Consider the following 13,466-nt stretch of genomic DNA (forward strand, 5'->3'; position numbering starts at 1 on the left):
ACATATTTGCAGGTCTCAGAGAGACAGGCAGTGTGGCACATAGGGGAAGTACTGTCTTAAGGAAAAGAGAGTCGATCTGTTTATGGACACTGAGCAAAATACTCTTGATATTCACACATGAATTTATGTTTTTTATATTGCTACATTACATCCTGAGAATTAAAAACTCCTAATTACCCTGATTACCTAAAGAACAAGATGGCTTCACAGGCAAATTCTTTCAGAGAAGAGCTAACACCAATCCTTCTGAAAATGTTCCAAAAAATTGCAGAGGAAGGAAAATTCCCAAACTCACTCTCTGAGGCCACCATCACCCTGATACCAAAACCAGACAAAGATAACACACAAAAAAGAAAATTACAGGCCAATATAACTGATAAACATAGAGACAAAAATCCTCAACAAAATATTAGCAGTCTGAATCCAACAATAAATTAAAGGGATCATACACCATGATCAAGTGGGATTTAGCCCAGGGATACAAGGATTTTTCGATATCCCCAAATCAATCAGTGTGATATGTTCAATCAACATATCAAAGAATAAAAACCATATATCATCTCAATAGATGCATAAAAAGCTTTTGACAAAATTCCACACCCATTTATGATAAAAACTCTCTAGAAAGTGGGCATAGAAAGTGGGCATACCTCAACCTAATAAAGCCCATATATGACAAACCTACAGCTAACATCATACTCAATGGTGAAAAGCTGAAAGCATTTCCTCTAAGATCAGGAAAAAGACAAGGATGTCCACTCTTGCCAATTTCATAGTTTTGGAAGTCCTAGCTATGGCAATCAGAGAAGAAAAAGAAATAAAAAGATTCCCAATTGGAAAAGAAGTAAAACTGTCACTGTATGCAGGTGACACTATACTATACACAGAAGATCCTAAAGATGCTACCAGAAAACTACTAGAGCTCATCAGTGAATTTGGTAAAGTTGCAGCCTACAAAATTAATACACAGAAATCTGTTGCATTTCTATACACTAACAATGAAAGATCAGAAAGAGAAATTCAATTAACAATCCCATTTACCATCACATCTAGAAGAATAAACTACCTTAGGTAGGAATAAACCTACCTAAGAGACAAAAGACCTGTACTCTAAAAACTATAAGATGCTGAGGAAAGAAATTGAAGACGACAGAAACAGATGGAAAGATATACCATGTTCTTGGGTTAGAAGAATCAATATTGTCAAAATGACTATACTACCCAAAGCAATCTATAGATTCAATGCAATACCAATCAAATTACCAATGGCATTTTTCACAGAACTAGAACAAAAAATCTTAAAATTTGTATGGAGACACAGAAGACCCTGAATAGCCAAAGCAATCTTGAGAAACATTTTTAGATTTTAAATATTAATGTGTCACGATGGCAGCACTTTGTTTTTTGCGTCTTTAAAACATTTTCCTCTTAGAACATAATGCCTCATCCTTGTATGATTCAAATACTGATTTGGCATATTTTAGATGCTGTGAATTACTTGAGTATACTCAGTGTATGTGTTTGTTCATCGGTCATTTGATAAATACTATTATAAATTCGTATGACTAATTTTGCAAACAAAAAGACACTCACAAGGTACCTGTTGTTACAAGATCATATCTTGTTACTCCAGTGATTTTAAACGGAGTTTTATATATTTGCATGACTGAAGCATTAATTGAGAAGTTTCTGAGCATTTGTAGGATTGACTTTTCTGTACACACTAATTTAAGAGCATCATAAGAATATGTAATTGTTTTTTTTAGTGGAGACCCCTATTGATTACACTCCTAGTATATATTGATAAATACAACAATATTTTATTTAAATTATTTTAATTGTACCAATTAGATTACTAGAGCTATGGAACCACCAATACAGTCCTATGTGTCTATTATGTAAGAATGTTTTAAAATAGAGTTATACTTACAATTCATTTCATATACTTAATCTATAAATTTTTGGGGGAGATAATGGGTTACTAATTTTTATCTAGATATGGAAGTTAAAACAAACATCACTTTATTAAATTTAGCAGAAAAGAGGTTGGTTCATTTACTTTACATATAACTTACTGAATAGATAATATGTGCATAAACCTGGCACTGTCATTTTTATTATATGCTGCAGTATGTTGTGGCAATTTTTTGCCCCAGAGATGACTTTTTCATTATCGTACTTAACTAATTTTGTTCTTATACTGCTGTGAATCATATTGGAATGAATAAGTTACCATCAAATGATTCTGTATCTAATTTCTAATCCCGTAATTATGTTTATTTTCCCTGGCAGTCATCATAAGATCTCTTTTCAAGTTATGCAATATTGCTTTAAAATTAGTGCTAATAACCAATAGCATTCAACATATTAAGTAATATTTATTAAATAAACTTCATCAATCGATGGTAACTATACTTAACTTGGAGCTTTGCATGTGGGTTGAATTAAAATGGCATGTTTTCGTGTTTCTTTTTTTCTTATGGAATAGTCTATTTATAAGTAAATACTCATTTATTTTATTACTCCTTCCACCTTATGTTCAGAGATTGATCTTTCTGATTGCTGCATTCCAATTTGAATTGAGAGGGCTGGGTTATGTAATGTTAATTTAAATTCAGAGCTTCCTTGGAATGCCTGATTCATACCAAAACTGAATTAATCCTGGGCCAGTTAGATATTTCACAACTGGTCTTTACCTCATCAGATCATCATAGTACTCCTGACAACCTATAAGAATGAATTAAATTAGTTTCCCAGAGTGACCATGAGATGCATGACTTACACTCACAAAGCAATGGGATAGTGGTTTTCAGGTCACTTTTCTGGAGTCTAGTGACTATTATTTGATTACTGAGAGTCTGAAAAGTTATTTAACATTGCCACAACTATTCCCTTCTCTGTGAAATTGGCAGTAGTAATATTCACCTCAAAAAGAAGTGGCAAGTAGGATATATGTGAACATGTTTGATAAATTTAAAGAGTTACTATAAATCTCAAACTTATGGTATCCTGGGGAATGTACTTTGCATACAACTAATTTATTTGGCTTACTTTAAAAAAAAAAAGTGAATCTTTTTTCCTGTTTCTACTCTCAATCCAGAGAACTTATGTACTTTTCTGTTTGTCACTTCTTCTGTGTTGTAGGTTTCTCCCAAAAGACTCAGTCTATCTGGAATGAAGTGTTATTAATGCATTTGAAGACAAATGACTAATGTTAATAATGATAATAACGAGGCTAGCTACAGCAGCAAATAGTATACCTTGTACATTTACGTGATACTTTACAAATTTTTAATGCATTTTTATAAGCACATCAACTCTGTGAGGTAGCAAAATAATTGGCTTCTGTGATATGTGTGTAAAACTTGAAACTCCAAGAGAGTTCTTTGAGTAGTCTACCTACTTGTTATTGTCACCTGCTTTTTTTATCAAATACTTTATTTGAACATTGTCTGTTGTTGGGGTAGAAAATTTTTATTGCATAAAGTCTTCAATGAAAAAATATTGAAACTTTTATCAAAAGTTGAAAACAATGCTCTTATAAGATTATGGCATTTTTTTCTGTGAATATTAGTAGATTAGGATCCATTTGACCATATTATCATAATCTTTTCTTATCCTTTACTGTGGGTTTTAAGAATATCTTTAATATCAGGAATACTGAAAATCATTTTTTAATTTATATTTAAATTAAAAGTAAATATAAAGAAAAATCTGAGTGTAAAGCATATTGGAACATGCAATTATTTTATTTCACTTTTATCATCAAGAGTATTTTAGAATGAATTTACTTTTGACAACTGTGATATAATTATAAAAGTACTCAGTGGTATAAATTGATCAATAATCTTTAATCTAATATTAAATTAAATTTGGATTCACAGTGATTGAAATCATAAAAAAGAAAGAGGACAGACTTTTTTTTTAAATTTTATTTATTTATTTATTATTTTTGGGGGGTACACCAAGTTCAATCAACTGTTTTTATACACATATCCCTGTATTCCCTCCCTTCCTTGACTCCCCACCCCTCAAGTCCCCCCCACCCTCCCTGCCCAGGACAGACTTTTAAACTCCTATTTTTGAAATGTAGCTGGTCTTTAAACAATCAGTATTATATCTTATACAAAAATAATATCCAGAGGTTGCCTGTCTTTTGAATTTTCAAGATCTTAATTTATAAAAACCATTTGATATAGCAATAATGGTAGAATATAAATTATTTTGAAAAGTAAATGCTGTAAAGTATTATTTTCTACAGAACAATAGTGACAATGACTGCAGTATATTATTTGTTTAGCATGTTTTGATTTATATACCTCTTGACATACACTATCTGATCAGTTAGAAGGCTTTCTTGATTCTTCTTTGGTTAACATTAAGTAAGATATTTGGGACTCACGAGAATATCTAATGTTCATAACAAATGTCACTTATTTCAGTTTTCTTACAAATACATAAATAATCAGTATTTTTGTAAGTTAAATAGTATATAACATGTAAATGGTCAGTCCACTATGTTTAGATAATTGGATGGATGGATGTGTATAATGTCCATATTTTATTTGTAAATCTGATCTATACAATTATAACTGATCTATACAGTTATAACTTGAATCTTTTTGATTCAAAACAGTTTTCTGTAAAACACACATTTCCATAATTATAAATTTTAACCTTTATGCCCTACTCAAAAATGACTAGTAATTTGGTTTGTTGATATCAAACATTGATTGTTTAAATAGTAAAAGATTTATAATTGCCCATATATATCTTAAAATTATAAGAATAGACACAGATTGTAAATTAATTTCATTATTATAAGAGCTGTAGTAATTAGAAAATAGGATGATAGTACGGAGTAAAACAAGAGTAGGCCAAGAGACAAAACATTATATATAGATAATATATTATGTATATCATAGTATATATTTGTTTCACACATTGTAATTTAATGATATGAGATCAGCAATAATATATTTACAGAATATTTAAATATCATTTTATCATGTATACTTTGTTTTCATTATTTTTACTTCAAATGTATTTCTGATAATAACTGATTGTTTCTGTAACAATTATGGATATAACCGAGTTTATATAGTTGCTCATTGTGTAATATCCTGAGATAGATTTATGAATTTATTATTTTAAGATGTGATGTGAAGATTGTATTGCTTTTAACTGCAAAAAAAAACAAAAACGAAAACATGTCTTTTAACTTGAGACAGCTTCCTCGAATGGATTTTCTATGTAATAGGGAAGTACTGCTATTTTTTAAAAGTGTTAATGCACTAAAATATTTGCACTACCTTTTTCTAATGCACGTTGAGGACAGCCACACTTACATTGTTATTATACAATTGTCTGATGATCATCCTTAGACACTAAATCTACACGAGAGAACTTTAGAACATGTTGACCCTCAGGATTAGCTGTTATGCTAAACTGCCTGATGAGAATGAAATATTGGCTTTCATTAATCTTTCACTGATAACACGGAATGTATTTTTCAGTTTAAGACATTCACTAATGAATCAATTTTAATTTAAGGACTAAATAAAATCCTCAGGAAGCTTGGAAAATGGTAGCCTCAAGTAAACTCACAACATTTTCATTCTAAGTCAAAATGAGTTCTGCCCTAAATGCTCATTATCCAACTAGTATCCTAGCAAGGATTCAGAGGTAAAGGTCATATCAAAAATGAAGCATCTGGGACTTCCTAGGTAGCACAGTGGTTAAGAATCCGCCTGCCAATGCAGGGGACTGGGTTCGAGCCCTGCTCTGGGGAAGATTCCACATGCCACGGAGCAACTAAGCCTGTGCGCCACAACTATTGAGCCTGTGCTCTAGAGCCCGTGAGCCACAACTATTGAGCCAATGTGCCACAACAATTGAAGCCCACGCGCCTAGGAACTGTGCTCCACAACAAGAGAATACACTACAATGAGGAGTCCGCGCACCATGATGAAGAGCAGCCCCCACTTGCAGCAACTAGAGATAGCCCGTGTGCAGCAACGAAGACCCAACGCAGCCAATAAATAAATTAAATAAATAAATTTATTAAAAAAAATGAAGCATCTGTTTAAGAAAGTAATAAAAGCTGAGTAATATTCCATTGTATATATATGCCACATCTTCTTTATCTATTCATTTCTTGATGGGCATTTAGGTTGCTTCCGTGTCCTGGCTGTTGTAAATAGTGCTGCAATAAACATTATGGTACATGTTTCTTTGGGGATTATGGTTTTCTTTGGGTATATGCCCAGTAGTGGGATTACTGGATCCTATGGTAGTTCTATTTGTAGTTTTTTAAGGAACCTCCAAATTGTTTTCCACAGTGGCTGTACCAACTTACATTCCCACCCACAGTGCAGGAGAGTTGCCTTTTCTCCACACGCTCTCCAACATTTGTTGTTTCCAGATTTTGTGATGATGGCCATTCTGATGGGTGTGAGGTGATACCTCATTATGGCTTTGACTTGCATTTCTCTGATGATGAGTGATGTGGAGCATCTTTTCATGTGTGTGTTGGCCATCTTTATGTCTTCTTTGGAGAAATGTCTCTTTAGGTCTTCCGCCCATTTGTGGATTGGGTTATTTGCTTTTCTGGTATTTAGCTGCCTGAGCTACTTGTATATTTTGGAGGTTAATCCTTTGTCCGTTGTTTCATAGGCAACTATTTTTTCCCATTCTGAGAGTTGCCTTCTTGTCTTGTTTATGGTTTCTTTTGCTGTGCAAAAGCTTTTAAGTTTCATTAGATTCCATTTGTTTATTCTTGATTTTATTTCCATTATTCTAGAAGATGGGTCAAAAAGGATGTTGCTTTGATGTATGTCATAGAGTGTTCTACCTAGTTTTCCTCTAGGAGTTTTATAGTGTCTGGCCTTATATGTAGGTCTTTAATCCATTTGGAGTTTATTTTTTGTATGGTGTTAGGAAGTGTTCTAATTTCATTCTTTTACATGTTGCTGTCCAATTTTCCCAGCCCCACTTATTGAAGAGGCTGTCTTTTTTCCATTGTATATTCGTGCCTCCTTTGTCAAAGATAAGGTGCCCATATGTGTTTGGGCTTACTTCTGAGATCTCTATTCTATTCCATTGATCTTCCTTTCTATTTTTGTGCCAGTACCATACTGTCTTGATCACTGTGGCCTTGTAGGATAGTTTGAAGTCAGGAAGCCTGATTCCACCAACTCCATTTTTCCTTCTCAAGATTGCTTTGGCTATTTGGGGTCTTTTGCGTTTCCATACAAATTGTAAGATTTCTTGTTCTAGTTCTGTGAAAAATGCCATTGGTAATTTGATGGGGATTGCATTGAATCTGTAAATTGCTTTGGGTAGTACAATCATTTTCAGTATGTTGATTCTTCCAGTCCAGGAACATGGTATGTCCCTCCATCTGTTTGTGTCATCTTTGATTTCTTTCATCAGTGTCTTAAAGTTTTCTGCATACAGGTGTTTTGCCTCCTTAGGCAGGTTTATTCCTAGGTATTTTATTCTTTTGGTTGCAATGGTAAATGGGAGAGTTTCCTTAATTTCTCTTTCTGCTCTTCTGTTGTTAGTGTATAGGAATGCAAGAGATTTCTGCGCATTAATTTTGTATCCTGCTACTTTACTAGACTCATCAATTAGTGGTAGCAGTTTTCTGGTAGAGTCTTTAGGGTTTTCTATATATAATATCATGTCATCTGCAAAGAGTGACAATTTTACTTCTTCTTTTCCGAGATGGATTCCTTTTATTTCCTTTTCTTCTCTGATTGCTGTGGCTAAAACTTCCAAAACTATGTTGAGTAGTAATGGTGAGAGTGGACACCCTTGTCTTGTTCCTGTTCTTGGAGGGAATTCTTTCAGTTTTTTCCCATTTGGAATGATGTTGGCTTTTGGTTTCTCATATATGGCTTTTATTATGTTGAGGTAATTTCCTTCTATGCCCATTTTCTGGAGAGCTTTTATCATAAATGGATGTTGAACTTTGTCAAAAGTTTTTTCTGCATCTATTGAGATGATCATATGGTTTTTATCCTTCAATTTGTTGATGTGATGTATCACGTTGGTTGATTTGCATATATTGAAGAATCCTTGCATCCCAGGGATAAACCCCACTTGATCATGGTGTATGATTTTTTTAATGTGCTGTTGGATTCTGTTATCTCGTATTTTGTTGAGGATTTTTGCATCTATATTCATCAGTGATATTGGTCCGTAATTTTCTTTTTTTGTGGCATCTTTGCCTGGTTTTGGTATCAGGGTGATGGTGGCCTCGTAGAATGAGTTTGGGAGTGTTCCGCCTTCTGCACTATTTTGGAAGAGTTTGAGAAGGATAGGTGTTAGCTCTTCTCTAATGTTTGATATAATTCACCCATGAATCCATCTGGTCCTGGGCTTGTGAATAGCAGTCTGTAAGGTTAGTGTTATTATTTAGCTGAACATGAGGAACATAAGTCCATTGTTAAAAATGGTCTTACTTCTAAGATTAATTATTATTATTTTAATTTATAAAAATTAAAATTTTATATATATTTCAAATTTAAATATAAAATTTTTATTGACTTTAATTTTTAGGTTTGGCTAAAACTGTTTCAACACCATATGTTCACTGCCTATAAAATAATACAGTAATCAGTGAATTTATTTTACTACTGCCTAATAAAACTCTGTGGTTCTATTTTCTTAATTATTTCTTTATAATGAAAGTGAGTTTTTCCTACCAAATAATCCTGTCTTCACATTGGCAGTATCCTATGGGCCAGTTAATGTTGCTTAAGCAATATTTAACTTCTAACTTAAAATCATGCTGTGTTCAATCAAATATTTGATTAGTTAATATGAATAAACTAAATTAATTTTTAATGTCTAGTTTTTTTTTAAGTATGCTACAGATATTTCCTTAAGATGCCTAAAACCCTAAGTTAACCAAAACCATATTTAAATCTGTATAATTAGGAACTAAAATAAAGGTTGTATTGGTGCTAATGATTTAACTATGTAGAAGCTTATTATTTTTTCTTTTTTTCTTTCTTGACTTTAGGTGCAATAACAGAACCCAGTGTGCAGTGGTGGCAGGTCCTGATGTTTTTCCAGACCCGTGTCCGGGAACCTATAAATACCTTGAAGTGCAGTATGAATGTGTCCCTTACAGTATGTATATTCCTGTACTTTTCTTATAATAAGGAAAGATATTAAGCTTTGTTTTGCATGCATTGACAACATATTCTCTATGAAGACATAAAAATAATCACATAAATTATATCAAAAACTGGCTAATTTTAATTTTCCAGGGTCATACATTCTCCCCACCCTTAGAAGAATTAGATGTTGCCTGCATAATCCTTAATTTTGACTGTACATTTCTGTATATCTGTATCTATTCTAAAACTCTTTTCTTAATGCAAGAATATAAAATATTTAGAAAAAGTTTGAAAGAGTGGAATGCCAGTACTATATCCCTCCAGGTCCAAGAAACCAGAAGTGAAGGTGAATAATATACTTGTATATATAGTAGTGTAGAAAATGATAAATTTTGAATTTGATATGAGCAATTATATCTACGTTTCCTGTGCTGCCAGCATGTTGAGAATTAGAAATATATTTATTCAGAGGGAGCAGACTGGAAAGAAAATACAAGGATTACATGCACTAAAACAGTCTTTAGAGAATGTATCTGTTATAGTCTCAAGAAGTGTATCTTTGCAACCTTTATGTCAGAAATGATATACCAACAACTTATTTTTTTTCAGGAATAAAGAAAAATCAAACAATCAAAAATGAAACATTTTTTGATTTTTTTTTATCCAAAGGTAGAATCAGCTTCTCAAAAGAAAGTACTTTTGATCTGACTTGTTAATTATTCATGGGATACCTTAGTGAAGATCACTCAGGAAATTCTGTATTCTCATATTAGATATGCAGCTCATCCCACAGGTAGAAAACTCCTGGGATCATAAACAAATCCCAGGTTCCAACTTCCTTTGACATCTCAGAAGCAACGAAGTATCTGGGGATCAGCAAGTATACTGTGCCAAGAGGTAGTTCTAGGCTTGCCTCCTTGATGTTTATTTAAAAAGCAGCACATTGCTTGCTCATGAGCCATAAATGTGCATACTCGAATAATATAGAGAAATTTGGCCAAGGAGAAATGAATTGAAATTTAAAAGTAATAAAGAAAGCAATCAAGAGAAAATTTCATTGTTCCTTTATTTACAGTGTGGTTGATTAGAGAAAGTATATGTAATGAAGTTTCATAAGGTAACTTTCTTTGTTATGAAAAAGTATAGGTTTTATTGAAACCTCCATTGAGGTTATACTTCTTATATTGTTATCCCAGGGACCCTTCTATAAAAATATAAAGCTAAATGACGATTTATTGTTCATTAGTGATATTTTAAAGAAATAAAATTTGTAGTCCATTTTAGAACTGTGACAGATTGCATAATAAGATCTTTTTGAAATATGTGGAAGAGCTATTTCCAAAGGCCTTTTTAAAAATATAAAATAGGGTGTGCCTTATTTTTAAAGACAGTTTTAAGAAACATGAAAGGTAAAGATTTGTCAAATATTGTTTTATTTTCACAATTTTTAAAAAGTAAAGAATTTCACAGCTGCTTTTCAATTTTCTGTATTTTTTTTAGAATTTCTTTGAGGTTAACTACTCCAAAATCCTCTGCCAAACTCATTCTGAAAAAGTATCTTCTTAAATCATTTCAATATAAATAATAACTTGCTCATATACTTTTGTGCCAAAGGATTGTGGTTTACCACAGATTTCCTCTCTCGCTCATAAATTTTTAGAGTTGGGCAATTTGATTCTTAAATATCCTATATTTACAGGTTTCTGGTAATCCTGAACATGTACTGATTGTCTTAGAAGTATGTTCATATTATATTAAAATATTTATCTGATTGTTTCATTAAATCAGAATTATAAACACAGGTGCAACCACTTTCCAGTGTACACTTGGTTTAATTTAAATGATACAGTGTAACTGAAAGTGGGGTCTGGCTGCTCACTGCTCAAAAGCCAATAAAGAGGCAAGGTAGGTGGAAAGAAAAGTTTCCTTTATTTTGGGTGCTGGCAACCAACGGGGAGGGTGACGCCTGTCCGAAGGCCAACTCCCCGCCACTGACAATCAGTGGGCAAGAGCTTTTATAGACAGAGGGAGACAGTACATACAGAAACAGCACATGAGGTGGTCTAATCAGCATCATCTTGATTGTTTTAAGTACAGTTAATCTTCAGTTCCAGGGTCGTTTTGTTCCCATTTCCTTGAGGCCATTTCTCGGAATTGTGGCAGCTTATGTCATGACTACAGTCTGGTCATCATGTAGTTAACTTTTTCTACCTGGTGGGGGTTTCAGTATCTATAAGACAGCTCACAGATATGGCTCAGAATATTATCTATTGCCCTTGAGAGGGAAGTAAAGACCCTTGACTTTGCTTACTGACTAAACTATTATTATTTGGTCTCCTTTGACTTTTGTTTCTGCATTTTCTCACTTCTCTGATTAAGCTTATTCTTTGGCTAAAGTTTTTCTGCAGACAAAAGGCGGCCTGAGGACATGTGGGGGGGGTGGGGAGGACCATAGGATCCGGCTCCATTTCATTATTATGATCGTGTTTGTTTAAATTAGCTTCAGTATGTTTCAGTTAAAAGTGTAATGACAACTGGCAACTCATTTAGTAAATTTAACATGAATTTAAAAGAAAATAATCCAAAAGAAAGTAAAAACCATAAAATAAACTATAGTGACTTATTTGAAAGGTAGGCTGGCTTAGTAGAAAAATGGCCAGATATCAGGAGTTCTGGTTACTTAACAAAAAAATCTGGATCCTTTAGCTCAGGTAAGCTATTAAAATTTTCTGGATCTCACCTTATAGACTTTCCCTCATCTATAGTACAGTAGTTCCCTGTTATCTGTGGTTTCACTTTCCTTGGTTTCAGTTACCTGTGGTCAACCTCAGTCTGCAAATAGTAAATGGAAATTTCCAGAAATAGACAATTCATAAGTTTTAAATCATATGCCACTGAGTAGTGTGATGACATCTGCTGTCCTGCCCAAGACTTGACTCATCATCCCCTTATTTCGTATATCCACTGTACACGCTACCCGATTGTTAGTCACTTACTCATCTGTGACACTTCAGCTGTCACACTATCATAGTGCTTGTGTCCAAGTAACCCATATTTTACTTAATAAATGGCCCCAAAGCACAAGAGGAGTCAGGCTGGAAATTTGGATATTTTCTTACTATGCCTAATTTATAAATTAAACTTTATCATAGATATGTATGTATAGGAAGAAAAACAGTATATATAGGGTTTGGTGCTATCTGCAGTTTCAGGAATCCACTGGGAGTCTTAGAAGGTATTCCCCATTGATGGGGGGGAACTACTACAAGTTCTGATTTAGATAATGATAAGCTCTTTTTCTTTTCCCCAGCATAAAAAAAAATACTGATTTATTCCAATGCTGAAAATAGTCACCTATTAAAATAGCTTTCATTTATTAACATGTACTACATGTCATTTACTACATGGCTTATATGTTTATATAGTTTTATTTAATTCCAACACTCTCCTCCCTGTTAGGTATGAGTGTCACCACTTTACTGAAGAGGAAACAAACTCAATAGGATAAATAAAATGTTTTATGTAAAATGTAGAATAACTAGAAAATGGCAGAGCCAAGAGTTGAGTTTGTCTGTAATATCTGTTCTTAAGGACCCAGCTATAGTTCTCCCCTTGGTTTTTTCCCTTTACATTTTCATGGGTTATTCAATGGTGTTCAATATTTAACTTACATCAGTACAGTGATGGTACATGGTGAAAGCAAGTGCTTCAAGGGCCCAGACCCTTTTTCTTTGTTCTTTTGCTACTTATTTTTAAGAGGTTTGTATTCTTTTCTTAAAGGAGCTGAATCACTACAAACTTTTATTTTCTCGAACACCTAATGAAGCTTTATGGCAAAGACTAATTTGTGCTATAAAAATACCACCAACAATTTAGAATGAAGCTCTTATCTAAGTAGTAACTTAATAAGTTATTTAAATAACCTGTATTATAGGAGAAAATCCTTGTACTTAATTAATACACTTGTTTAAAGACCCTATTGTATTAGTAGAAGACAGACTTCATATTTAGGGTTCAATATTAATATTTGAAAATTTTCTTACTGAACAACTGGATCAACAACCAAACAGCAAATACTTTTAGGTTCTGTTTCTTATATAATTTAATAATACACATTTTCATTTTGAATTTAAGATGACAAACTGCAGTGTATATGGTGATATATTTCATATTTATGAATGTTTTCTTCTTAATATGGATATGTGGAAAACTATTATGTTCTTTTTTATATGTGCTCTGTGTGTGTATGTTTCTATGGTAATATTGATTTTTAAGGTGATACTTTTTCATGGAAAAATGTAGAAAGAAAATATAGAAATATAGAAAAAACAAAAA

At 32.9% G+C, this 13,466-nt stretch overlaps 1 protein-coding gene across 3 annotated transcripts in view; it reads left to right on the plus strand.

Annotated features, from left to right (window-relative positions):
• Positions 1-13,466, plus strand: part of ADGRL3 (adhesion G protein-coupled receptor L3) — a 415,454-nt gene that overhangs the window by 70,993 nt on the left and 330,995 nt on the right. For all 3 annotated transcript variants that reach the window (XM_057727606.1, XM_057727608.1, XM_057727607.1), the window contains exon 2: positions 9,032-9,141. In XM_057727606.1, the coding sequence (XP_057583589.1) occupies positions 9,032-9,141 (110 nt within the window). The remainder of the gene's footprint in view (positions 1-9,031; positions 9,142-13,466) is intronic.

Source organism: Hippopotamus amphibius, chromosome 3, assembly GCF_030028045.1.
Source record: "Hippopotamus amphibius kiboko isolate mHipAmp2 chromosome 3, mHipAmp2.hap2, whole genome shotgun sequence".
NCBI classification, from domain to species: domain Eukaryota; kingdom Metazoa; phylum Chordata; class Mammalia; order Artiodactyla; family Hippopotamidae; genus Hippopotamus; species Hippopotamus amphibius.